We start from the raw sequence: 27820 nt of genomic DNA, 5'->3' as shown, positions 1-27820 counted from the left end.
TGACACCCTGGCACAGAGTTCCGCCCTGAGCACATTCTCAGAGAGACACAGGGACTAAAAGACACCTCCTACAATCAAAAGCAGAATCAGAGGAGTTCTTAAACCTGGTGCAAATGTCCCATGGCCAGCTGGCTACTTAGGAAACACGTAGGTGCCTGGCGAGCCACCCATTTCTCCACGCTGTGCTAGACTATAATGCAGACAGATGTCTGGAAGGATGGTCATCTGGACGCAAGCCTAACATCTCACCTACAGGGTGGCGCGAATTCAAGCAGACCAGACCAATGACGCCGAGCTTTCCCTTGACAGAGTCTAGAACGCACACGTCCCCAGGATCAGTGGAGGTTCCATCAAAGGGAGGAAGAGAGCACTGACTTATGCGAGCAGGGGTGTCGTTCACAACCGCCACGTCCCCCTGCAGAGCCCAGTAATGCCTCACAACGCCCACAGCCTTCTCCCAGCGCGCCTAGGGACCCGTCAGCCGGGCTGCACGCGGGACTGAAAGCTACGCTCTTTCTATTGGCCTACGCTGCCTTCCGCTGAGGTCCCACGACTGAAATAACGGGTCCGGGTGGACACATTCTATCACTCCCACAGGCACGCAGGCTTCTGGCGTCAAGTATTTTTGTCACTCTCACCCTCATCTCAACAGCGCTCGTGGCTTCAGGCCGGCACAAGCAGTGATGCTGGAAATTCAAGGGCCCTCCGTTGACTACCTGGATAAGTCTTTAGCAGGAAGAACACTATTCTTTTAAGAAATAAAGTCCGGATCTTCTATGTATGTGCAGAACTCAAGGACCCATTTCATATCTTTCACATCTGCCCTCTGCTCATGATGCACAGTGTCCCGCAGACTCACAGACAGTGGGTGCTAAAAGCAAGCCATTTATCTACCACTCAATTCAAGCCGCAGTCAGGATTACTGGTTTTCAAGGTAATTAAAAAGTCTTCACTTTGACCCAGTATGAACCCATACATTTCCTGTGTCTTCGTTTCACTTACATTATATTTGATTTACTCCAACACCTGCTTCCCCAAGATTCTAAATCTCCAGAGGAAGAAAACCCCACCCCCCACAGGCTTTAGAAGCAGGACAGTCTTCGTGAGTACCGATGCCACTCATAGGTGCGCAACCCCCACGGTCACTCTTCAGACAAACAGAATGACTGATCCCTGTGCATCCGTGATTGACCAGTGGGTAAAACATCCTCAAACTGCGTGGTAAGAAAGGACCAACCACTCAGTGCTCCAAAATGGAGAACAAGATTAAAATTGCCAGGATTCAAATTTAAATGCACGGCAGGAAAAACAAATTAGATGCCGTGAAATACAACTCATCCGTAGCAATCAACACTGAAAGACCGCACAAATAAAGATGTGCCCACTGGGGAGGTTTAGCCCTCTGTGTGAACCTGAGCCATTGTAAGATAAAGGTGCTTGCTCATGCTCTGTTGCCAAGCACGACTTACTCCCACGTCAGTAAGGGGGTCGTGTGTCATTCAGGACATCACTGCTGGTCTCAAGAGGTTAGCTGGGTCAGGGAACCCAGGCGTGTGTAGTTGGGGCAGGCGGGGCCCGACCACCACGCTGGCGCTCGAGAAACTGGTTTGTACATTTGCTTGCTATAGAAGCTCTTCCCTAGAAGTGGTCACGGTTCTTTTTACATGAAGAGTTGGGGCTTTTGGCATCCAAATCCTGTCCTCTTGGTCCCATTCTGGCTCAATGAAGCCAACGGGTAAGACAGTTTTCCAACATGAAGCCATGTACTCCATGGCAACAAAGGCTCCGTTAACAAGGATCTGACACTAGAATCAGGCTTTCTTTAATGTGCAGTTTTAGAACTTACATGTTACTCATCTATCACATCTCTCCTCACGGTGTCCCCCTGGTCACCCGATTCCCAACTATACTAATCACTGGCAACTCACACAAGGTAATAAAAAGAACCCACCTCTTTAAAGCATCAAGATCCCAGTAACAACACTGGAGAACTTTGGGAGACTTATCTGGGTGGCTCCTGGTCTGCTCACAACCAGACCCGGCTTATGTAAATAGGTTACACCACAGTTCTCGGATCCTCTTTCAGACGTGGCTGTCCCTACTGAAAACTACAGCAACACGTTCCTGTACATCTCAATAACTGTTTGACAAAACCCGCAAGTAGAGGGGAATTGTGGTGATTTTTCAAGTCAAGAAAGGGACAGATAAAGGGGGGAGACGAGAACAGGAAGGAAAGCTGACCCAGAGGCAAATACTAGAGGAAACACTCAAAACTTCACGACACTTCGGTGGAGCCGGAGGGCACCTGTGTCTCATGTTGAACCCAAACCACTGTCCACGGGCTCCACACAAGAGTTCAGGGGATTCTAGAGAACCAAAAAGAGATGTGATGACTGGATGCTCCAGCAGAGCGCAGAACGACTCTCAAGACAGCAAAGGTTCACGAAATCCATGGGACTCGAGAGAGTCGGCGGGGACCTTGGCCCGCGCACACGTCCTCCCCGGTCTCACTCCCATCGCTCAGGACAGACACACACGGGGCAGCCTCACCTAGAGCAGGCGTCATGGCGGCCACGGGCCCGGCGGGGTCCAGCTGGAAGCCGCTCATCACGAACGGGGCGTCCGGGGCCGCGCCGTCCACCTTCAGGCCGGGCAGGCTGGCGCTCTGGGCCAGGTAGTACTGGTAGAGCTCGGCCTCGGCGGGGGCGGGCAGGCCGCCCAGGCCCAGGTGGCGGCCGTGCCGGACCTGCGTCATGCCCTGCTGCAGCAGCACCATATTATGCATGTGCTTCTCGCTCGTCATGTGGATGCGCAGGTTCCGGGCCACGTTGGTCTCGTAGTCGCACACCTCGCACCGCCAGGTGGGCTTGGTTTTTGGTTTGGTGGGTGAGGGGGCCCCACAGGAGCTGCCCATGTTGGCCGCGGCAGCGGCCGCTGCAGCTGCGGCCGCCGCCGCCCCAGCCGTGTGGCTGAACACCTGCTCCCCCCCGCCATTCTGTAGGTTCTGCATGTTGTTGAGATGCTTGTCGGACTGCATATGGATACTGAGGTTGCCTTTGGTCGTTGTGGAGTAGTTACACACCTCGCAGCGGAAAGGCTTGTAACCGCACGTGTAGCTCTCGCCTCGTGCCAGCCGGGGGTGGGGCTGCCCGCTCTTGCAGTAGACGCAGGAGCCCCCCGGCTCCGGGTGCTTCTCCTTCATGTGCGCCTCCAGCGTCTGCTGGTACTTGTAGTGCCAGTTGCACTTGGGGCACTTGAGTGTCTTGCACGAGTTGCGAGAATGCATCATGGTCATGTGGCCGCCCAGCGAGCGGGAGGAGCCCAGGACCGTGTCGCATTTGGGGCACTCCACGCCGCTCCCCGAGGGGCACTCCCCCACCCCGAGCTCGCAGAGGGAGCCAGCGTGCTGGTGATGGGGGACGAAGCCCCCCTCGTCCCCCTCTGTGCTTTCATTTGGTTCTGGTGCTGTGGCATTGTCTTTATTGGCACTTTCATCAGCAAAGTCCAGCCTCCTGCCGCCCTCTGCCACGTTGGCCCTGACGCCCTCACTGTTAAAGCTTAAACGATTCCTCCTGTTCGCACCATCAAAGACAACAAAGGAAGAAGCGGAATTAGAACTAGTAGAAGCTGCGCCCCTCGACAGGGTCTGGAGCACATTAGGCATTAAGGGGGAGTTAGAAATGCTTTGGTTTGAGAGAGCAAGGTCCTTTCTGCTGCTACTACCTGCCGAGGCCCCAGACTCCTCGGGGGGCCTGTCCTCCAGCTCGTCATCCAGCTCGCTTGGAAAGAGTCCTTTGCAGCCCTCCTCCTCCTCTTCTTCCTCCTCTTCTTCCTCCTCCTCCTCCTCTTCCTCCGCCTCCTCTTCCTCTTCCTCCTCCTCTGCCTCCTCCTCCGCGGGCTCTGCCTTCTCCGAGAAACAGTCTGGATCACCCACTTCTTGCTTCTCTCCTTCTGCTGCCCCGGAGTCCTTGCCCTCTGAGGATTTGGTAGGACTGGAGGCCAGAGGCCCCAGGGGGACTGAGGTAATGGGGGTCTTCAGGACGGAGCTGGTGAGCCCGCCAAGGTTCAGGAGGGTGCTGGGGGTCAGGAGACCCGCCTGGGGCTGCTCGGGGCCAGCGGTGGGGCCAGCGGGGAGAGCCTCCTCCCCTTCCATTCGAATGCCACTGAATTTCCCATAAAAACTGTGTCCAGGGCCTATGAGGTTAGCGGTGGAAACTAAAGGGAGTTGAAAGTTTTTGTTTTTTGGTTCCAGAAAACTTACAAGGGGTTCCTTGTCTTTGCCGATCCCTTGGATGATGGCGGAGATGTTCTTATTGCTAAGAATCTTCCGCTCCTCTTCACTCAGGGTCATTCGGTGGTCGTGCACCGCGTGGGTCACAAAGGAACGGACGTACCCGAAGGAGAGCTTGCACAGGAAACACATCAGGATGGGCTTCCTCTTGCCGTAGAGCACGAAGCCGTCGAACTTGGACAGGTCCACGTTGTTGGGGGCATCTTTGGATACGCAGGAGCTTTTGGCAGAGCCGTCGCTGTTTAGGTAATCCTTGTTGCTTTTGTGTCGCACGTCGAATACGCGGAAGCTGTGCAGGACGGGGCTGAGCCCCGCCAGGGCTGAGGTATTCGGGAAAGCCTGGTCTGGGCCCTCAAACCACTTCCCGAAGGATGAGGCTATGTGGAAAGTGTTGATGATCTGGGGGTAGCCGGGTGCCGCACAGGAAGGGTCCCCTTGCTTGCCCCCCGCGGGGGCGGCCGAGGGGAGGGAGCTCAGGAAGAGCGACGGGCCGGGCCCGCCGCCCCCGGCCTGGGTCAGCTGGCTCAGACTCTCCACGATGTACGCCGAGCCGTCGGGCTGGAACACGATCTCCCCGGCCAGGTTCTCCACGTCGCTCTCCTCGTCCCCCTCCTCGCTGCTGTCGCTGCCGCTCTCCTCCCGCGGCGGCGGCGGGCGGGCGCAGGGGCAGTGGTGCTCCATGTAGCTCTGCAGGCTGGCGAAGGAGGCCGAGCACTCGTTGCAGCTGACCTCCTTGGCGGCGGCGGCGGCGGGCTCGGCGGCGGGCCCGGCCGGGGCGGTGCTCTCCGCGAGGCGCTCATTGAAGGGGGCCCTCAGGCCGTCCAGGGGCCCGTGGCTCTCGCTTGCGGGCTGCTCCATGCTACTGGGTTTGTCGGGGAGGTGGGTGCTGCTGAGTTCAGTCCATTGCTGGTGCTGAGGGATACCGCACCCATTGTCCTTCCCCGAGACGACGGGCGAGTCACAGCCTTCCATGGTAAGGCCTGCGTGGAGCTTTCATTGCACCCAGTACGGATCGGACCTGAAGGGCGGAGGCAAGGGGGAGAGGAGGGAGAGAAGGGGGAAGAGAGAGAGAAAAGGAAAGAGGTTAGGAGGGCCGAGGCTAAGGTCCTGCACAGAGCACTCTGCCCTGGCAGGCTTCTGTCTTCCACACCCACAGCAGAGACGGCGGGGCAGCAGGGACCCCAGGCCGTCGCCCCACCCCGTCCAGGCATAGCGGGCGGGCGGTGCCCCTGGGTGTCACAGGAGGAGGGGGGGTCGGGGAAAGGGGCGTCAGGAGAAGCCCTTTCTGTCTTCAGACTGTCAGCTGCTGCACCCCTGGAGACCAGTGTGAATTTGAGATCTTTGCAAGCACAGCGTTAAAGAGTCAGGGCCCGGCGATCAGGCAGGGGTCAGGACGAGGCTTGTTTTCCACTTGCCGGGACACAGAACGGTGGCCCCACCACACACAGATGGCAACACAAAGCCACCCCCGTTGCCCACACTGTCTGTGGGCCAGGGGAACACCTGGGACAGACAGAAAGACAGGAGAAAGACAACTTTGCAGCCCTAGAGAAAGGATGATGAACCTGGGCGGGGACATGCCATTTGATTTAGAAGCGAAGTTGTGCCCTTGCTCTTACTGACCACATTTTTAGTTTGAGAAATTCACAGAGAAGTGTTTGAGGGCTGCAGGGGTCAAGGGCAAGTGTGCGGGCCTGGGCAAGCTCTGTGAAGCCCCTCAAAGGCCCCGTGGCTGCAGTCACCCTGTCCCAGTCTTGAAAACACTGTCTCATTTTACAAGTAGTAAAACTGAGGCCCTAGATCTAAAAAATAACTCCAGTGCCACCGGGACACTAAGAAAGGTAGCATTCTCAATTCCCATCTCCTCCCCGCAACCCACAGAACACGCTTGTGACTCAGCTGGCTTCAGACTCAAAATACAGAGGTGCAAAACATGAGCGTGATGTTTCTAGGAAGATCCACCCAGACTCTCGGTGGGCTGAGTCTGCCGCCAGCAGGGAGGATCTCGCCCTGCCTGGATGGAGCATGTTCACCACTGACTGGGTGGGTTCTGCTGTCAAGGATCTCACAGCGAGCCGAGATGGCAGCTGGGCTCCGCCAGCCCCAGTTCCACACCTGCCTCTTACTTATTAGTCGTTACCCAAGCAGCTGTCCTTCAGCCCTGGGGCTTTTCCGTTTCCGACTCCAAAGTGCCACTGAGCTCAATCTGCCCTCTGAGACCTCATGTCCCTGGGGAGGGAGACATTAGATCGCTTGCCTCTGCTCTGCTCCTGTGGCAACATCATCACAGGAGCGTTTCTTCTGTCTGGCCCCGCTCCTACAGGCAACTCAGCGCCTCGCAAGGTTTTCAAAGTGCTCACTGTGAATCCCAGGCCACCCTCCCTGCCACGCCTCCTTCCTGGAGAACACTTGGCTGCTTCTCCACCCACCATCTCATTCACACACAGTGGATGAAGGTTTTGGCTGGGTTTGTTCCCCCCAACCCCCGCCTCCATCTTCCCATTCTTTTTTTCATTGCTTGATTCTCAACTGCACAGTGAACCAATAGCTCCCTCTCGGGAAAAGATGGGGAAAGCAGGTTTACCGGAAGTTTCAGGAGAAACAACTTTTTGGAAGAACATGTCATATTTTGTTAACACACAAGCACGCATGTGCACACACACCAGCTCTTAGCTTATAACCTCAAATTCCATTACAACAAAGTTTCATGTGCCTTAGAAAAGAAATATTGATTTTAAACAAACACAACTACACTAAACCAAACCAAACAGCAAATGCGATGAGACATCCTCACAAGGCTCAGTTGGGATACAGGTGAGAATCCAGGGTGGCTCTTCCCTAAGGACGCGTGTGATTGGCTGGATGATATATGATTGACAGCTTGGGCCAAAAAGGTTGGCAGGCCTGAAGAGGCGGGAGGGTTAACAGCCCGATTGTAAAATCAATGTAATAAATGCTTGGTAAGTTACAGGAACATGCGGGAAAGGGAGGCCACGATTGATAAAGGAGAACAGCTTTGATGCTTCACCAGGGACTTGTGTATTGACAGCAAAGCCAATCTCTTCTCCAGCCTGGACTGGGCTGAGAAACCTACAAAGCGTTTACCAATTAATTGGTGGGCTTTTCTTGCTCTGCTCTCTTCTTCCTCCTCCTCCTCCTCCTCCACAAATCATCTGGTTAAGGGACTGGGACTTTTAAAAAGTCACCCAACTTTATTTTCTATTCCTCAGCAAAAGATGTCAAGAAAAGATGACCTTGTGGGCAAAGACAGATATCTGTGGCAGCAGGTGACACTTGCCCCATGAGGGGGCACACATAGGGGACCCATCATTCGCAAGGGGGCAACAGCCCACTGAGATGCTGGTGGGAAAGACGGAGCCTGCTCGGGATCCCAAGCACCTGTTCTGGGCTTCCTGTCAGTGCCTGCTGGCCAGGGTAAGCAGGCGGCTCTTGCCACCTTGCTAAGCCAAGTGTGGTTCGAGGCCAAAGAGCCTGTCTTCGCCAGGGAGCCTGTGAAAAATGCAGGCTGTCAGCCCTACCCCAGATGAGAATCTGCATTTTTAATACCATCCCCATGGGCTGTGCATTACTGAAGCTTGAGTGAGACACTCTGCTTTATGACAGATCGCTGCTCCTCTGCGCTTGGAGCCTACTATGCTGCCAGGTAACCAGGCAGGGTCAGTCTTGGGCACCTACCAGTCCCTGGGAGGTGCAGGGATGGAGGGGCCAGAAGGGGACCAGAGTACAGAGATGCAGGAATCTCTTAACGCTGCCCCACCTTTGAGCCCCAAGGATCTCAGGCCCTCTCCCACCCAGCCAGCAGTTCCTTTCGCTCTGTTTATCAGCCAGTCAATAAGAAAAAGGTAGTTCTTACTTAAGGAGGCAGAAGTCAACTCGAGGTCGATCAGCACTCTGTCTGTAAACATGGTTTCCCGTAAAATCAATGATCTTCAGTTATAGAGGGCAGCCTGGGAACCCAGCAGGTCCCCATGCTCTTACAGGCAGCCCCCTACCCCGGCTCTGCACCCCTTCCTCATCCTTCAGTATGGCTGGGGCTGGCTCACACACCATAAACCCTCACCCCTTCTGGCCGCCTGCTCCTCTCTCTCCAGCCATTTGTACCCTCGAATCCCCTTTAAACACAAGACCACCAGTGTTGGACTCAGCATGGGTTGTTTTTTTTTCTTGGTGGTGGTGGTTTTAAGAATTCAGTTAGATTTCAACAGAGCACATCTCTTCAGTAAGAGAGTTAACGGGAGTGGCCTAGCACTCTCTCTGCTGAGCGCCTTCCTCTGCCATTCGAGAAGTCCTCCTGTGGAGAAAAGTTCTAACATTTTCATCAGGAACCCCTCCCCCATTCTTGCTCCTCTCACAGGTTACAGTTTCCTCGAACCTACCTGTAAAACCCCTGCATTTTCCCCAGTCTCAGTCTTTTATTTTTCAAAGACGGTTAAAAAATGGTAAGACTCCACCCTGTTATCCCGGGGGGCCCCCCATTAACAAAGTCATCCATCTCCCTCTTTCGACTGAGAAGACGTGATGTGACAGCTTTATCACTCTCCCTTAAGGAGACAGGCCAGGACTCCATGCCACAGTTACAGGGAAGCTGGTGAAGTTACAGGGGCTGCAGCTATGAGGGAGGGGAGGGGGCTCTGCTGTTGCTCCAGCTCCTGGAGAATTAAACACCAACAGTCGCACTGTGTAATTTTAAATTGTTAATTAGCACAGGGTTAATTAGGCGGTCCTTTCACAAGAGGCTGTCTGGCAGAAAACCAAGAAAAGAAACAAAGGGGGGAAGAAAAGAAAAACAGAGAGAGAGAGCAGAGATGGGAGAAACTGTTGCCTCGGTGAGTAACCCATGCAGCCTCACCAGAGAGAAGTGAATGGGTGGGCTCCTGGGGGTGCCCTGCTCTGCTGGAGGGGAACTTCAGTGAGCACCACCCTCCTGAAGGCGATTTGGCAGTGGGTGTCAAAAACCTCAAAAACGCACGTGCCCTTTGACTCAGCAATTACCCCGTTCCAGGAAACAATCCAAGATACTCACAGAGATAGAAGATTATTCATCACAATGTGTGTAACAGAAAAAAAAAAAAAAAAAATGGCAATAATCTGGAGAAGCGAGGTATTTTCTAAATTACAGCGCATAGCATTCCATAGGATGTTTTAAAATATCACTTTTAAAAGAAACTATGTACAGGAGTGGGTGGGAAATGATCACACAGGATGCTGAGTGAACAAAGCCTATATAGGTTCTGCATGTGGAAATCCATGAGATTTCTGTCAAACAATTTTACAGAGGTAACTGCTAGGGGATGAGGTTATAGGCAACTTCATGTCCCACTCTGCGCCTTTTTTCCCCAAAGCTTTTTCAAAATGAAAACCATCTGAAGGGAAGCCATCACTTCTTGAGTGTGGCATCATGGTGAGGCCTGTGGGTCTAACTCCACCTGGATGCTTATAACATTCCATAAGATGGGGGCTATTTTTTGCCCCATTTTGAGGCTGGGAAAACTGAGGTTGCTTGATCTAAATGACAAATGACATAATGTTTGTTAAATAACAAATGAAAGCCTAAATGACAAAACCATAATCTGGCTGTAGAGCCTGTGTTCTTAGCCATTCTACTATGTTTTCTTGTCTCTTTTTTTTTTAGTTATTTCTCTGTTTTTTTGCCCCACCATGTGGCATTTGGAATCTTAGTTCCCCATCCAGGGATCTAACCTGTACCCCCTTGCATCGGGAGTGCAAAGCTTAACCATTGGACCACCGGTGAAGTCCCATCTTCTCTGTTTTATGTTAATGTCTGTTTCTCAAAGAGAACTTCAGCACATCTGACAGTTGCATTCAATCTTTAGGTACCAGGGTCTGTTCCAAGATCATGGGTTATCAGGATGACTGTGTAAAGGAACACTACCAGTTCACAGACACATTTCTCGCTCTTTTTTTTTTTTTTTAAACTTGGGAGTGATAGAGGAGATGAGAGTTCAAAATGCACTCTCTTACTTGGATATCTTCACACAGGAAAGAAGGAATAAGAGGCCCATTATCTTGACTTCTTTGAAGGAAAAAAAAAAAAAAAGGCAGTTCCAGAAACTATAGATCAAAAAATGTATTCATCCATTAACTCAGCATTTACTGTCCACCTATTACGTGTCAGATGCTCAGAGAATCAACAATAGGAATCAGCTTACATTCTTGTAGGGAAAGACTGCAAACAAATAAATATAATGTTAAATGGCGAAAAAGCACTCAAAAGTAATATAAAACAAGAGAAAGCGGAGGGAAGATGTGTATCGTCATTTCGGATAAAGTATATATATATATTAGATTTAAAAGGATGTGTTATAGACTATATTCTGCAAGTTCCTCACAGTTTTAGAAGAGAGTCGACAGTTGTTGAATAGCATCTCGGGGAGGAAAGGTCCTGAGGACTCAGCAATTAGCTGTAGGTTCAGTAAGAAAATTCACATAAAATAAAGTGGAAAATAGCTTCACTTAGACTCAACGATCTGAGAAACGCAGTACAGGGTCCTTTTTGATTTCAATAACGTATCCCAAAGTTTATCATTTCTGTGTATCTAGGGGACCAAATGTCTTTCAGATAATAAAGTCTGCCCGCTCTTATAGCTGGAAGATGTTATTACCTAAAGTACCCACTCAAAGGTCAATGTGTCTGGGGACATGCCTTAAAGTCCTGCCTTATCCCTGGTTCCCTTCACTTAGGGGTGGATGAGACCAAGCACATACATCAGTTGAGGGGGTCTAACATGCTAAATGGTGGAATCAAGACTTTTTAAAAAAAATCTCGGTAAGTTGGAACAACGGGCTGAAACAAACAAGATGAAATTTTGAAAGAAACAGGAAGCCTTGTATTTAAGTTCAAGCAAGCAGTAAAACAGAGAGCGAATTAAAGAGACTTGGATTAACAGGAGCTCATGCAAAAAACAAACATACCTGGAGGTGTTCCTTCACTAGAAATTCAGAGGCAGCCTGAAGCTGACACAATGGCCAAAGACGGAGATGTGGCCGCTGGGCTACAGGGGTGCCTCTATCTGTTCCAACTGAGCAGAATCACAGCCCTCTCGTTTTCTCTAACTGCATGAAGAGTGTTTTAAGCCATGTGGAGGAATCTGGTAAGAGGTGTACTGACTAATGAATGGCTGACCATGATCAGCTCAAGAGCAAAAAAAAAAAAAAAAAATCAAGGTTCCCATTGCAGGGCAAGACAACCACCTTCAACCACGCGAAGCCCTGCCTGCCACATACGATGAGGATTAGTTCCACGTCTCCTACTGAGCTTTAGGGTTTAACTAGGAGTAAATGAGGGGCAATTTATTTAAAAAATAGAGTTCAATTCAATATAAACAAAAATCTTTCTCTGGATTAATTAGAGTTCCCAAGTCGAATGCTGACCCTGGTTTCATGCGTGGAGAAGGGCATTTTGCTATGGCCAGGAGGTTCCGCATCAGGCCGCCTCTTGGGTCGTTTGAAAGGTGAAGATTCTATTCATTCCTGGTGACCCACTGGGTTATTCAGTCAGCTTTATCAGCTTTAACCTCCTCCTCTGTGATCCCACAGTCTTGCATACGGTGACACACTGCAGTTGTAGAGTTACCACACTGCTGTGATGATGTGTTGACTTGTCTATTTCTGCCACGAGGCCATGAGCAGTTGGAGAGCAAGATCCATGCCTCCTTCATCTCTGCCTCTTTCACATCCACAATGTAACAGGTGCTTAATAAGACCACGGGGAAAGTTACATGTTTGGAGAAATGATAACACTTTGAGAGAGGAAAAAAATAAATGATCCCTGGACACATTCCTTCTTTTCCTCTAAACTGAAGAAATGTCTGGTGCGACCCTTCTCCTCTGAATGGAAGCAGGTCTCTTTGGAGAGCCGGCCAATTTTGGGGCTGGGGCAGGGAGAGCGCAAGATGAGTGTGGAGCACCTTTCTGAGCCAGGACATAAGGAAGTGCTCTAGGAGTGAACGAAGAGTGTGCCCAAAGGCCCAGGAGCATCTGCAGGGGCTCTCACTGCCCGAGCCTGGGACAATTTCAGCCAGAAAGTTACATGAGAGTAAAGGATTACAACCCAATATATAAAATTAGAATCCATGATTCCATACTTTATTTTTTTTTTAATGTGGCAGAAAGCAGAGTTCTTGCTTAGGGTGGAAATCCCACTAACAAATACAGAGGGAATGATAAAGTTAGAACAATACCATCTGGTAACCATCATCATAGTAGTAACCCATTCAGCAAAGAATCAATGAATACTAAAAGCAGTGGGCGAAAGTTTGAGTAGTTACAGAATATTTACAGTCTCGAAGAATCTCCCCACAAGACACTTATTAATCACAGAAGGAAAAACCAGTGACTTTACACTGGAGAAGCCTGGCAGCACCACCTCCCTTCATCACATGGTCGAAGTGAGGATCACCAGGAATGAGACGAGTAGCTATCCTGTGCCTCCTGAGAGGATGCACTAAGAACATGCCATCTCTTCCGTGACATGCCTGCCAAAAATGCAAAACCCAAGTCTAATCACGAGAGAACAGCAGACAGATCCAAACTGGGGACAGTCTAATGGCCGAGGCTCTTCAGAAATTTCAGTGTCAGGAGGCAGAAAGACACACTGTTTCAGATTAAAGAGTCAGACCAAAGAGACGTGACCAATGAACAAAACACAGAATCTGGACTTTTCCCAAATAAAGGGCACAGTTGGGACAACTTGCAAAATCTGATTAAGGTCTGTAGATTGGGAAATAGTGGTGGATGAATGTTAGTTACTAATTTTGATAACTGCAGTGTGGTTATATTAAGAGAGTATCTTTGTTTTTAAGAAATAGGCACAGGTCCATTTAGAGGTAAAGGGGCATGCTGTCTCCATTTTCAAACTGCTTAGAAAATACATGTGTGAGAGCATGTCTCTGTGCAAACATGCATGACAACAAACACACAGATAGAAGGGAGAAATGCTATTAATAATATGGGAGAGGACAGGATGAAATATATGTGAGAATTCTCTATTCTATAACTTTCTTGTACATCTGAAATTATGTTAAATGAAAAAGAAAAAATATTGTCCAGTGTGGGAACTCTATGTGTTGAATCTCCCAAAATACCTATGAACAGCCAACCCAGCCTGATCATCCACCCTTATCTTCATTTGAAATCCATTCCTGGCACAGCTTCATGACAGGAGGGAGGCTTCGACGGGGAGGTGCAGACAGATAGAGAATACTGGTCTTCCCTTTCTTCAGCCAAAAGGTTCCAGATAGAACTCCCTGGTTGGAGACGACAAATGGCCATTCTAATTCAGGCAGGATTTCAAGTAACACATGCTGAAACCTATTTACTGTGGCATCCTGATCAAGACAGATTTCCCTAACCTGGTGAAGAGCAATTCTAAATATAATGACAAGGATAGCCACCACGGAAAGCAAGAAATCCAGCAACCTACAGAGAGTGGGCATTGCTTAACGTAGATTAAAGCAAATCAGCAAAATACACAATGATGAATAAACTATCCCCACGGTCTAAGAAAAAAAAAAAGAGAGAGAGCCAAGGGTAACCTAGATTTGGAGATAAGTAGAAACCTCATTCAAGGGGCAAAGAAATAATACCCTCAACTGTTTAGCCTGGAATCCACTGAAGAATCATATCCAATTCCATTCTGTGCTTTACACAACAACGGTATTTGTATATTGCTGCTGCGTGTAAGTCAGTAAGTGTTAAACCGTAAATAGGCGTGATTCCAACTTCTTGGTAGCGATTTCCCTGTAGCCTTGAGAATCATTCTGTAACTATGGCGAGATCAGGGAACACACACGTGCTGGAACAGGTCTCCTGTGTTGCAGGGAGGACCACTGCCCGGAAGGCCCAGAGAATCGTCCAGGCCCTGGGCTTCATGTTTGCTAATAACTGCATCTGTGCTCTTTCCAGCGTGAACATAAATCAGCCTAGAAGTGAAAACTGCTAGCTCAGTCCATTCTGCAGGGAATCCACAACTACTGCGATATTCTGGCTCTGACAGAGCCACACAGGGGAGGAGGAGAGAGTCCGGAGATCCGCAGCAGAGCCAGATCTAACAGGCCAGGCTGTCGGTGTCAGGAGAGAGGAGCTGGTATTTACTGGAACAGATTCGTTACTATGCATGCAGACACACCCAAAGTTCAAAAACGACCAAACCCGTAATACTGTAATGAAAAGTGAAACCACTCAGTTTTGACTGATTCTGTGTTTTTCTTTTAAAAAAAAAAGGGGGGGGGGGTGCGGTGGCCAGAATTTGGGGCATTTTAACCAGCTGTATGAATATTTGTATCCAACACTTAGGTACTTCCTTCAGTGTCTACCCTGAGACCTCTCCCCTATATCCTGAGAACAACAGGCCAGTATCCTTTGTCCATCACTGGCCTGAATGGTTCTCTCCTGACCTGAATTTATTCACCATAATGCATGGATCTCCCTCCCAGATGTGAAGGAGCCCCTCCTTCCAGCAAATGCAGTCCCTTGAACTTTCCACTTGGATCATCTGCCCCTCCTACCGGCAGGTAAGTACCTCTTCCCCTCCATCCTTGCCCAACCTCCAGTGCTTTCTCTGCAAACTGGATACCTTCCCCCTAAGTGTGAACAACTACTTCAATGTCTTCTGTGCCAGCACCCAAAACTTTTCAACTCCAATTTCCTAAAAATCCATCTTGAAAGATCCCATTTCTGATCTCTCCGTTTCTCCTATTGGGCTGTGGAGCAAAAGTTAGGAAATGATGCAAAATGTACCATCTGGACCGTTGAGAGTTTCAATCTGGCATTTCATGATGTTAAGACTTATTTTAAATAATGTCTTCTGACTAAAGCAGTATGAACACACTATTTTTAAAAACTCGGGGTATCTGTAGAAAAACTCAATATCTGAAATAAAAACCACCGAGGTTATTACTGGCCAGAGAGCCACTGGGAGGTACGAAGTTTTTAGGTTTTTTCCTTCTTCACGTTTATAGTTACAGATCTTTACCAACCTCTGATCACACTGCTCCTTAAGTGGACTGCCCCTTTAACTTAATTTAGGCATTGAAGTGTTCCCAGGACATGAAATATTCTTCATAGGTTAGAATTAATGGCTACATTGCATCTTACAGACACAGCATAATTCATAATTACTGGACATTTAAGCAATCCTTAATATTTTGCTGTTTACGCTGCACAGCAATAAGCTCTTCACATATTTTTCTGCACATATAGTAACAAAATAATAAAAATAAGCAGTAGTTCAATTACTACCCACTTAGTAGGGCCAGGCACGGCTCTAAGAACTTTTTAAGGAGACATTATTTCCTTCGATTCTTTCAACAGCCCATTTTACAGATGAGGAAATTGAGGCCTAGAGAGTTTAATGTTAATACAAGTCACATACTACCAAAGTCAACCTTTGAAACCATAAGCCTTCCTTCCTACTTTAAAACCTAGGCTTTCACCCATAACGTTCCATCTCTATTTCCGTGGGACATATTTCTGGAAGTGTAACTGCTGGCTCAAAAGCTAGGAATATTTCAGGCTGCCTGGCATAGGCCAAGCGGCCCTCTAGGAAAGCCTTTCCAACACATGCTCACTGGCACAAGAGCCTCAATTTTCCTGCACCTTCATCAATAGTGGGTATTATTTTGCTTTTTTTTTAAAAAAAAAAAAAGTCATCAACTTGGCAGGCAAGAAATGGCATTTCATTCTCACTTCCATTTTTTGCCAGTAAGAGAGAACCCATCTGCAGATACTTACTGGATATTTCTTTTGTAAATTGCCTGTTATTCCTACGGCAGGGGTGTATTGTCCTTTCCACGATGATTACTAAGAGGGCTTCATAGGGTTTTGCTGGCCAGTCCCCCTCCCACTTGCCAGCCTACCACATTCCACTCCCACGTAAGCTTCTGAACAGGAACCTGACTATTCACATCCTCAGGCACATGACGCTGCTCTGTCCTTCCCTCGGGGCTCAACTCCTTTCAACAAGTTGACTGCGTCCACGGCCTCACTTTCCCATCACCGATCTTCTAAAGCCAGGTGACTCCACCAGCTCTACGTGCTTACAGAGCTAGAGTGCATCGCATTAACAGTTCTCAAGCTTTGCTGTGCAGCAGGCCAACCGTAGACCCAAGTGAAGATACACACGGAGGCCCGCCCACTCCCCACCCCAGAACACAGGTTCAGGCTCTCTGGAGGGGGTGCTAGACGCTGTTTCTGCGGGAAGGAGTGTTAGAAGGCCCCACGTCTCCAAGATGCAGCTCCCTCTCCAAGGTCACCAGTGCCTTCTCAGGGTAGCCAATGGCTCCTCTCATCTTCTTCCATCTCCCCTGCATTCAGAACTGCTGACTGTCCCCTTGCAATCTTTTCTCCGCCTTGCTTCTCTGACATGGCTTTCCGGCTTTCCTCCTACCGCTCTAACCATACGTGTGTGCACTTTTCCAGTTACTTAATAAAATGCCCTACTATGTTAACCCCCAGCAATCTCTCCTCTCTGTTCTACAGAATTAACCAGCATTGTACTTCACCACCTCCCTTGGTTCTCTGCTCCTATCTGTGTATATCAAGTACCTTAACTACTTCTGTGGTTTCAATTACTGAAATTATGAGTTGACTCCCAAAGCAAAAATCTCCATTCCTGACTTATCACCTGAATGTGCATCTCATACTTTCAGTAGACCACAAGATGTCTGTAGGCAGCTGGCCTCCCATCACGCCACACTTGGCGTGGCTCAACATGTCCAAGCGGCACTGCCCCTCACCGACTGCCCTGGGCTCTTGGTACCATCTTTGATTCTAGAAAACAGAAAGGAAAGATCATCCTAGTCTTCTTGCTGTCATCTTCACCCAGTGCCTTTCTCATGCAAAAAACAGTTGCCAAAATATTCAAACAAACAGATGCTCCCCAGACTGGTTTTAACACACTCTAAAATCGACCCCACACTACGAATCAGTCAGCTCTCACTTCTCCGACAGCAGAGTCTCAACCCCATCAACACATTCTTGCCTCCGTTTCTGCAGCCCCACAACCTGTGGATGGCCTCTCTCTTCCTCAACATTCATCCAAACTTTGGATGTCCCTTAAAAAGCACAAGCTCCAGTTTCACAGAGGCAATAAAACTCCCCTCCTATCATTCAAACTGCAGTCACAAAATTAAAAGATGCATGCTCCTTGGCAGAAAAGCTATGACAAACTTGGACGGCGTAATAAAAAGCAGAGACATAGCTTTGCCGACAAAGGTTCACATAGTCAAAGCTATGGTTTTTCCTGATAGTCATCAATGGATGTGAGAGTCAGACCATAAAGATGGCTGAGCACCAAAGAATTGATGCTTTCAAACTGCGGTGCTAAAGACAGACTCTGGAGAGTCCCTTGGACAGTAAGGAGATCAAACCAATCAATCTTAAAGGAAATCAACCCAGAATATCCACTGGAAGGACTGATGCTGATGCTGAAGCTCCAGTACTATGGCCACTTACTGTGAAGAATGGACTCACTGAGAAAGATTCTGATGCTGGGAAAAATTGAGAGCAGAAGGGGAAGGGGGCGACAGAGGACATGATGGGTGGATGGCATCATCAGCTCAATGGACATGAGTTTGAGCAAACTTGGGGAGATAGTGAAGAATAGGGAAGCCTGGTGTGCTGAAGTCCATGGGGTCGCAGAGTCAGGCATGACTTAGTGAATGAGCAACATGGCAAATCACTCGAACCCACCAAAGTATTTCTCCTCGCGGAACTCCAGCAGGAATCACCACCACACTGACACTAAAACAGTTCCTCCTTGTACCACCTGGGTTACTTTTATCTCTACCAATGGACTATAAGCTGCTTGAAGGCGAAAATCAGCTTATAATTCTGTTCATCTCCCAGCACAGTGCTAAGCAGGTAGTAAAAACTTGATTAAGAGCACTCTCTCTGAGACATCTTAAATAATATTAGTGGGAGAGCGCTGATCTCAACATTACAAATAATTGACCACCAAAGACCCATTCCTCCTAATTTGGAGGCTCAGGTACGACACCTGAGTATTTCAATATTTTGTGGTTTATTATTTCCTATTCCAAGTCTACAGGGGCACCCCTCATTCCAGTCATCCTATACAGACTGGTCAAAGAGATGGAAATCCAGAAAGCCAAGCAAATCCCTAAATATCTGGGCTCGGGGGGCAGAATGAGGAGAATCAGGTATGGACAAAGTTTTTTCCTTGTGGAGAGAGCTATAAAGCCATCTATGCTCTTGAGTGAAAGAGGACCATGAGTCCACTGGTTCCTGAATTCTTATGAACTAGTTATTGGTCAGCGGAACTTTTAATTTGAGTCACAGGAGAAACTGCAGGGGTTCAAGGCTGTACAGATGCAAGAGAAACTGGCTTGGGCAGATTCTCTCTTTGCACGTGCTGTTTCTGGGACAGGGTAGAAGCAGCCATGGGCCTCAAGCTTTCTTCTACACAGATCTGATCTGTGAGAACAAAGGAATAACCTGTAAGCTGCCTTTCTCTGGTCCTGCAGTAGCACCTGGGAAACCCCATCCAGCCTTCCCAGTAGAGGAACTTCTGCTCTCCACAAGCTCCACCATCGGACATGGTCATGCTGGGATGGTCAGGAAGCCAGGCAAGGGCGAGGTGAGAGGTGGCCTTGGGGAAGGAATGTCCCCCTCAACGCGCATCTCCAAAATGACTCTTTGAAAAAGGAGTGTTTTCCACTCAGCAGGAAGAAAGCCACATGGCGGGCTCCCCATCGGCAGCGCGCTTGGGCACAAGGCTCCAGAGTTGGCACCAGGACAAAACAAACAAGGGTTGCCCTTCGAAGGCTCATTAATGGGGCAACACACACACAGGGCCTCTCACCAGCGCAGGCACAGGGCGGTCTTCAGATCTTCCCTGGCTCGTTAGCATAAACAGCTTTTCAAGCAGCAGGGAGCAAGAGGCGCTGAGCAGGGACGGAGGCTGTCCGGCCGGGCCCCTGGCAATTCCTTCCCTTACGGCCAAGTGGACCAGCAGCCATGGTGACCTCAGTGGACTTCAAGACAGACTGAAGAGGGTACAGGTTCTGTCTGCCCTCTGAGTGTATGTGAAGAACTTCCAAACTCTGAAGCTTAAAACCCAACCAGGTGTTGGGTGGCGGTGTGTGTGGGTGGCAGGACAGGAGCAGTGACTTGTGTGCCCTACTCTTCAGAGCCCCTTCTCCATCCCAAGTGGTAATCAGAAAACCAATTATTTGCACCATTACTTTTAATCAAGAAAAATGGATTGAGACGTATTTACCACTAGCCACTTCAAAGAGTGGCCCTGGGAATTAGGCAAATCGACAAAGCAAAATTCCTTCTTCAAAAGTAAGGATCCAAGAGTCTGCACTGCCTTAGCCTTCCAGAAGCCACCTGAAGAACCAAGTGACAGTGGGTAATGATGACGCCCTCACAAACTCAGCACAAGTGGCCCAGATGGACTTTCTCTTCTCATTGCTCCACATGCTGCCCTTGGGTCAATGGCTGCTGTGAAGAATCACCAAGGCCACATTAAATAGGATGTGGCTTAATCATGCTGGAAAGTCTTTTATCCAGGCACTACTATGACCAAACAATTGAGTCTGGGAATGAGTGTGGTTATGTATTTTTCCTTAATGGTTTCCTGAACACCCTGGTTAGGTCTGATCCCGGGCGGGGAATTGCCAGTTCAAGTCATAAAAAGTGATCAATGTAGATCAAGACCTTGTGCTAAGTGTCTGAGATGAGAGGATAGAAATATATCTGTACAACAAAATTCTATGAAGCACTTATCCTTCAATTAAAAAATAATTTTTCAAAAAATCTTAAAAAAAAGAAAAGAAATATATCTATACAAACACACAGACACATGAAAAATGCATGTTGACGTCAAGAACTTCAGCACCCTTCTGAAGTGACACCCTCTGTCCTCTCCCACCTAGAGCTCAGGTCGTCCCCTCAAAACTTCCAGCCAGCAGCTCTAATCCCAGGCAGTGCCAGAACAAGTTGACAAAAACTGTTCCAGCATTAAGCCATGCTGAGATGGGGGTACCCAACCTGGCTGGTTAATGGGGCCCATCTCTTAGGCCACGATAAGGAAGAGGCTACTGGGGTTCTGGCCCTGGTGCTCTTAGCTTTAAACCCCTGTGAATCATGCTTGGCCAAAAACTCGCTGGCTGCTCTAACGATTTTTATCCGTTCACACAACAGATGTTCACCAAGTGCCTACAATATGCACAGCAGCCCTGTTATCGACACAGACTCCCAACTAGCTTGCTCTCATTAGAGGCCAAAACAAGAACCTGGACAGTGGTGACCGTCCAGGCAGGGCACCAGCTCAAGGAGGCACAGAACTTCACGTGCTGCCGGATTCACGGTATCAACACAGTTATCCGGGTTCCCACCGCTCCCTGCATTCCTGAGCCTTCCTGCTCTAAGGCCAGAATCTGTCCTTCTATGAACCAGAGGTGGCCTGTGACAACCTCTGACGTCCACTGCATTTAAAAACGCGGTTCAACTACTGCAACACGTGGCTTGGCAAGTTGTGCAACTGGCCTGAGCCCCTCTGGTGCTGGGGATACCATAACCCCTGCCCACACCCCTGCCACTCGGCCCACCCCTGCCGTGCCCCCCAGGCATGCTCATCTCTCTCAAGGGTCTCACCCTCAAGCTACATGGGAGTCAGGAACCTAAAGGGAGTTAGATTCCTAAAGGAAACTTACGGATGTCTGAGATTTCCTGATGACCCAGGAGGAAAGCGTGCTGTCCCCCAAACAACTTAAGAAAAACTGCCAGAACCACCGAACCGGCCTTCACACGAGCGCTGCCTCTCCTCGGACACTTGGGTTCACCATCCCCAAGCCTTACCCGGACGTGTTAGGGCTGGCCTGCTTCCATGTGACCAAGCCATGCCCCTCAATAGACCCTCCTTCTTCTTGTTCATGACACAGTCCTGGGAGTTTTGGAGAAAAACGCAGAGGTGGGGAGTCTGGTTCTTAATGGACTGATAATTGAAGCATAAGGTCTAGGAATTAAAATAAACCAGCTCTGAGAAGCCTATTCAGCAACCTTAACTCAGCTTCCAGTTGTCGCCCGCCCCCCCCAGCCTCCCCACCCCGCCGCCGGCAACCATCTGGTTTCCTGTCACAGGTCAGTGGGAAAAACTGAAATTTCTGAAATTCATTTGGTGTTTGTCTGGGGTGGGAGGTGGACTGGGGAGAAAGAAAAGTGAAAGCCCCCTCCCTCGTGTGTCCCCCTCACAGCTGTTCTCCTGACCTCACCTGGAGGGCAGGACAAACCTGTGCACGATTTTGAACCATCTACACATGAAGGGTGGGGGCCAGAGTTCAGGGGAAGAAGGGAGAAGAAAAAGACCAGGAATCTTCGTTCTTTTCTTTTATTTGAGGGAATCTTTCCTAAGCATTCACTCCCTGGCCTTCTGCCTCCGGGATGGAAAGTGTTACTCAGCTGCAAGGCCTCTTGCTAATTGTGGGTTTTTATTTTTATTTCCTATTACCCTCTTGCACGCCTGATGAGATTATTTTACCGGAACTGACACAGCTGGAAGCAGCAGGCATACGTGGAGCCTCTGAGGAGGTGATGCAATTTCATTTTCATTGATCAGAAATCAGCAGGGCAGTAAGTGATGGGAAATTCCATTAGAAGAAAACTTGCAAGCCATGAGCCTCAACTTCCTCGCCACAGCCAGGACCCCTCACCCAAGGGTCTCGCCTTCCCTCTGGACTAGGTCTGCATGGAGCAGAGGCTTGGAAGTGTCTGCTCAGTGTGGGGAGGAGAGAATCAAGGCCAAGCCACTGGCCTGGGAGGGTGCCTGGCTGGGAGAAGAACATGGGGAGGACTCCATCAACCAACAAGGGCACCTCGGTTCTCTGTGGTTGAGACAGAAGTCATCCAGGGACCCAGAACAGAAGCCTTCAAAACCACAGCCCCTCAAAACCAGCGCTTAGAGGACTGCCTTCCCAAGTGGCAGAAACAACAAAAAGGGAGGCAACTAGCAAAAGTTGTAAGTATGTCCTCTGGTCACTTGTAGAGCTGCTCCTGAAGGCACGCCCCGTGTGTTTACTGAGCACCTACTGTGTGCTGGGGGCTCAACAAGCACAGACTCAGACCCTCCCCTAAAGCTGCAGGAGGGATGTCCTCTCCTGGACAATCAAGGAAGCAGAGGTTGGGGGGGTGGGGGCGGGTACGGGAGAGAGTCCATCAGAACCATGGCCTTACTGAGGAGAGCAGGCACAGCCTCCCCAAGGCCAAGGCAGGCTGCTGGAGAGCCAAGCAGAGAATTTGCTCAATGACCACCTAGCCTGCCTTCTCCCAGGGGTACATCCGCCTCCATCACCCTGTGCGTCTCCACAATGGCGCTCCTGGCGTCCAAGGCTGGAGCCAGAGGTGGACTCTTCAGAATATGTAGAATGGCTACTGTTTCAGGATTTAAAACCCCTTGTCCCCAGTGTTTGCCCAGCAAATACTGCTTCACTCACCAAAAGCCTAGGGGGAAAAGGTAGCAAGGAGCTATTGACAAAGATAAGTTCTACCGAAAAATAAACATTGTCAGCCAAGTCCACTGCATTTAAAAACTGCCAGACTTCCTCTGGCAGTTTTGCCATAAAAAGATGAATCTGAGAAGGACTGGGGCCACACTTAAAAAAGTCAATACTGCTCCCAACAACTCTTCACCACTAAAATGGGAAAAATGTAAATGCGCAAGTGATGACAATATGTCAAATTTAAACTCTATTGGCTAAGTTTTTACTGAGCACCTAATGTGCAGCTCAACAAAGCAGAAAATAGTTAAGACAGGGACCCTAGGTGAATGAGCTTGCAGACCAGATCAGAGTCACATGAGAATACCCAGCATGGAGTCATTTATTCACGCTGCTTACAAGAATACACAACACAACATGATAGCATAAATTGAGGCCAGGGCAAAAGAAGAAAGAATAAATAACAGTGGAGAAAATCTGAGCCAAAAACGAAGCTTAAAATGCATGTAATAGGGAACTCCCTGGTGGTCCAGTGGTTTACGACTTTGCCTTTCAATGCAGGGGGGCAAGTTTGATCCATTATTGGGGAACTCATGTCCCACATGCTTCATGGCCAAAATAAAAAGGATACGGCAGAAGCAATGGTGTAACAGATTCAATAAAGACTTTAAAAAACGGTCCATATTAAAAATGCTTAAATTTTAAAATTTCAGAAAAAAATGCATACAATAATAACCAACACGTTGAGCCATAAACTTGGCTCTAAGCTTTCTGAAAGTTCAGAAGGAAAACATAATAACCTTGTTTAAGGTATACTATTCACAATGTTCAAGAGAAAAAGAACAAGTTAATCACTCGGGATTATTTAGCACCAACAATTTCTCAATCACAACAACTGGGATAAGGAACAGGTAGCAAGTGTTCCCTTTGAGGAGGTCATAATAAGAAGGCTTGAGTTTAAGGTCATTAAGACTCACTGTCTCCTTTTATGGATAAGAATAATGACCCCAGAGGGTGTTGGTGGCTTGTCCAAGGTCAGTGACAGAGCTAGAAAGGGGATGTGAGTATCTTCACACCACGACAGTGCCTCTTCTACGACATGGACCTACTCCCCATCATTGTTCTAAATCCACGGGATGGTCAGGGGGAGAGGCACATGTGGAGGCCACGGTAAGGGGACTGATCTAGATTTGAGAGCTAAGAATCGAACACCTAAATGCAGTAGGTAGACCTCATTCGGAAACCCCTTCAAACAAATCAACTGTAAGAAGCCATTCTGGGGACAATCAGGTAAGTGTGAAGAGCAATTTGATATTTGATTGCATGCAAGAATGCGTTACTTTTGTTGTGTCGACATAATGTTACTACCACCTAAGAAAATGATCAAGCCTCATGATATCTTTGATTAGCTCTAAAATCAAAGCCAATGAACAAAAAGAGTAAAGAAACCCAACAAAAAGTGAATTATTGTCAAGTGTAGGTGAGGGAGTTCATCATGTTATTATTATTTTTTTTTTACATAATACACTTTTTTTTTTTCCTTTAAAAAAGAAAGCACTGTCTTTATCCAGTTCAGGAGCACCTTCTGAAAAAAGAATGGCCCCGGCCAAAGCCAAGCTTCTCAGCCTTGAGTTGACATATTCATGGCAAGCTAAGCCTTTTTTCAAGGAAATATGGATTCTTCTTTATTTAGAAGAGCTAAAAGACTTCCAAAGAAGTATTTTAGGCCCCAGCTACCTCTAAATCTTGTTCAAAACTCAACATTTGCTGACCCCACCCTTACTCCTACCCTTGGAAGGTGCGAGGCACCATCCTACCACTAATACAGGAAGGGGTAACAGGCATCACGCGTTGGGCACAGTCCCTGACACATTTATACGTGGCCACTATCAATACCACTGCTGAGAAAAAAAATGAGCCCAATGTAACAGCCTAAGATTACATAAGAGCTTGATTGAGAGTTTGGAGTCAAACTCATGATTAAGAAAAAACACACCCACTGATAAGTGAAAAGCCTCCACTGGTTGATTTAGTGGGTTAAAAAATAACTTTAAACACTTCCAGTGAATTTACGAAATAAGGCAATATTTACCAACCATTGTTTTTGAGCTCATTGTCTTTCATCTCAGTATGAATGTTTTATAAGTCACCTTAATTGCTTTGTAAAGTCTGAATGGAGCTGGTTCCCACTGGGGCTGGCTCTTTGTGCTCATCTTCAAGTAGGCTGAGCCACATGGAGGCCTTTACACGCCCATCGTCACGCTGCAGCTTCCTGGGAAATACTCTTTGCAAAGCACTTTTTCACAGCAGCATTGGTGTTTGACCAAGAAAACAGTCACACCCGGCACCAACTTCCCTAGGAACAAATAACAATGCTCCCTCAATTTATACGGTGGTTTATACATTTTGAAACACTCATATTCATTTCTCACTTGACCACCAACAATGGTGTTTTGTTAAGTAGACAGAATAGGAACCATAACTCAGATTTTACAGGTTCAAAAAAAATTTCTAAAACAGGAGAGTGACTACTATGAGTCATTCTTTCCCAAGGTCACCAGCTGGTGAGCAGCAAATCAGGAACCAGGATCCATTCTCCGGTTTCTAGTCCAGGGTTCTTTTCTCTATGAAGACACCACTTTCTGAAAAAGAATCATCTTTCCAAACCCTTGAAAGATAACATTTCATCTTCTAAATAAGATAGAAAAAAAAAAAAAAAAAACCTGAGTATACCAAAGACCCAAAAAAAGATATTTCACTTCTCTGCTCACACCTAAAAAGCAAAACTATAAATAACACCAAATACCGGGTTGCTCCACACAGCCAAGAACCTTGATATGAGACAGTAAATCTTAACATTTTACATAGAACGTGATTCCCTCTAAAACATCCTCTACCACATAGACAATACTACTGCCCAGAAGTCTGACCATGTGGCTCAAAAAGCTATTGGTGAAATGAACAAAGTAAAAAGCTGTCAACATCTAGGAGCTCTTCATGAATGAGGTCAAACTTCGAAGAGCTAGTATCAATGCAGAGCTCAATTTAAGACCAGTGAGGCAACACAAAGGGTGATTTGGGCCACAGTTCTACTGCATTATTACCCAATCAAAATGCACACATCTACATAAAACTAAAAAATGGAGGTATCATCCCCATCATGAATGTTGCTTAGCCTGTAGTGGCAAAGTAAGGGCCATCTGGTCTACCCTCTGCTGTCACAGTAGAGTCCTTGGAGCTACTGTCCCTATCATAATGGAAAGTAATGAAAGTTGAGTCAACTTAACCACTGCCCACCCTCTGAGTCTGACTGATGTAGCTACTATTTAAGGAAGAATGTTGTTCTTGTTTAGTTGCTAAGTCGTGTCCAACTCTTTTGCAACCCCATGGAGTGCAGTCCACCAGGCTTCTCTGTCCATGGGATTTACCCGGCAAGAATACTGGAGTGGGTTGCCATTTTCTTCTCCAGGGGACCTTCCCAACCTACAGGTGGAACTCACGTCCCCTGCTTTGGCAGGCAGATTCTTTACCACTGAGCCACCGGGGAAGCCCATTTAGGAAGAACATTATGCTTAAAATAAAACTTACCAACTTGTGGAACCAAGGTAGTCTGGGTACAGGGAGACTAAAGACTAAAGCAGGTGGGTACAGAAAACAAGACAGTGATGGGGATCCCTTGACACCCCAGTGCAAGAGATGGTGGCCTCGTAGGGTGGGGTCAGGAGGGTAAGCTTGGCCTTGGTTAGATCCCCAGACCACACCTAGAGAACCACTCTCACCAACTTCCCACTGTTACTCCCTGGGGCCATTCCCTCGCCTGCACAGGGCTGTGTCTACTCAAGACCATCTGTGGGCTCAGCCCTGCTTTGTCAAGCCTGCGGCTGGATTCTGCGGTCATGTCTCGCTATTACTCCCCTAGACCCCGCCAGATAAGAGTCTACAGCCTTACATCTTGCTGCCCAGACTCTATGACCTGGCTTTCTGACCCTCTCTTATATGTACCCTTATTTGCTGGGACTTGAATTCCGTGATCTGGAATCCCATACACCTGGCACCCCCTCTTGCCTGTTACCTACTTACACTTCTCCAAGCTCAGTCAGAAGCCAAGCCCCTTGCCTTCATCACACACCTACTGGCCTCCTCCCCATCTGATAAACTTTCATTTCTGGATCCTCTTGAGGGATTAGGAAGCCAGAGGCTGCAGCCTGGCAGGGAGGGCAGGAAAGTGTCAGCTGCCAAAGCGATTCACCCTCCCCCAGTCCAACTACTGCCGCCTCCTTCTCCTCCTCCTCCTCCGCTCCCCAGCGACTCCGAGAAACTCACCAGCTTTAAAAACTGACTCCTAAATGTAGCTGCTGGCTTCTCACTAGAGGTCGTCACTCCGGTTGAACAGCACACCTGTGTTGTTTGGTCTAGAAAGGTAAAGACCCCATGGCAGTTTGCACTGAAATTGGTTTAAAGGGGTTATGTTGCCAGATATGCTGTGCAAGCTCACCCCTAGCATCATTTATACTCATTTTATATGTGAATACATATACACACACACACACATATATACAGACACATATGCATATACACACATTTCTCATTTAAAACAAAGTAGAGTAGTTACTAAGAGAAAAATGACATAGACAGTCAACACACACACACACACCATCGTCCCCACTGCTGCTAGAAAGACCTTGTCCTTAAAATTTCTGGATGACTATCACTTACCACTGCCTAATTCTTAACTACTGGCTGGGTCTGGGGACTCCATCCCTTGCTCCCTAGAGCTAAGTATCCATGTTGCTTTTGTTTCATCAGGAGAAAAAGGGGGTGTAAACATGAATCAGACCAGAGACTGGGGACAGCCAGTGACAGTGATGTAATCTAAAGTGGCACCAAAATCTACCTTCAGCATTCTGTCATCTTATGATCGACCATTTCACTTCAGACACTCACTGATCCGGAGGAACCTGAATCCTAAAATGAGATGTCCCCAAGTAAGCGGTTACTCTCTAAAAGCAAACTGTGGATCTCAAAGCAG

At 48.2% G+C, this 27820-nt stretch overlaps 1 protein-coding gene across 1 annotated transcript in view; it reads right to left on the bottom strand.

The window, feature by feature from the left end:
• Nucleotides 1-27820, bottom strand: part of ZFHX3 (zinc finger homeobox 3) — a 237660-nt gene that overhangs the window by 156709 nt on the left and 53131 nt on the right. Inside the window, exon 2 of the mRNA XM_052655677.1 lies at nt 2551-5309. Coding sequence (XP_052511637.1) covers nt 2551-5263 — 2713 coding nt within the window. The 5' untranslated portion in view covers nt 5264-5309. The remainder of the gene's footprint in view (nt 1-2550; nt 5310-27820) is intronic.

This window comes from Budorcas taxicolor, chromosome 18, assembly GCF_023091745.1.
Source record: "Budorcas taxicolor isolate Tak-1 chromosome 18, Takin1.1, whole genome shotgun sequence".
Lineage (NCBI taxonomy): Eukaryota > Metazoa > Chordata > Mammalia > Artiodactyla > Bovidae > Budorcas > Budorcas taxicolor.
The sequence above is the reverse complement of the archived record's forward strand: the minus strand, read 5'-3'. Positions and strand labels throughout refer to the sequence as shown.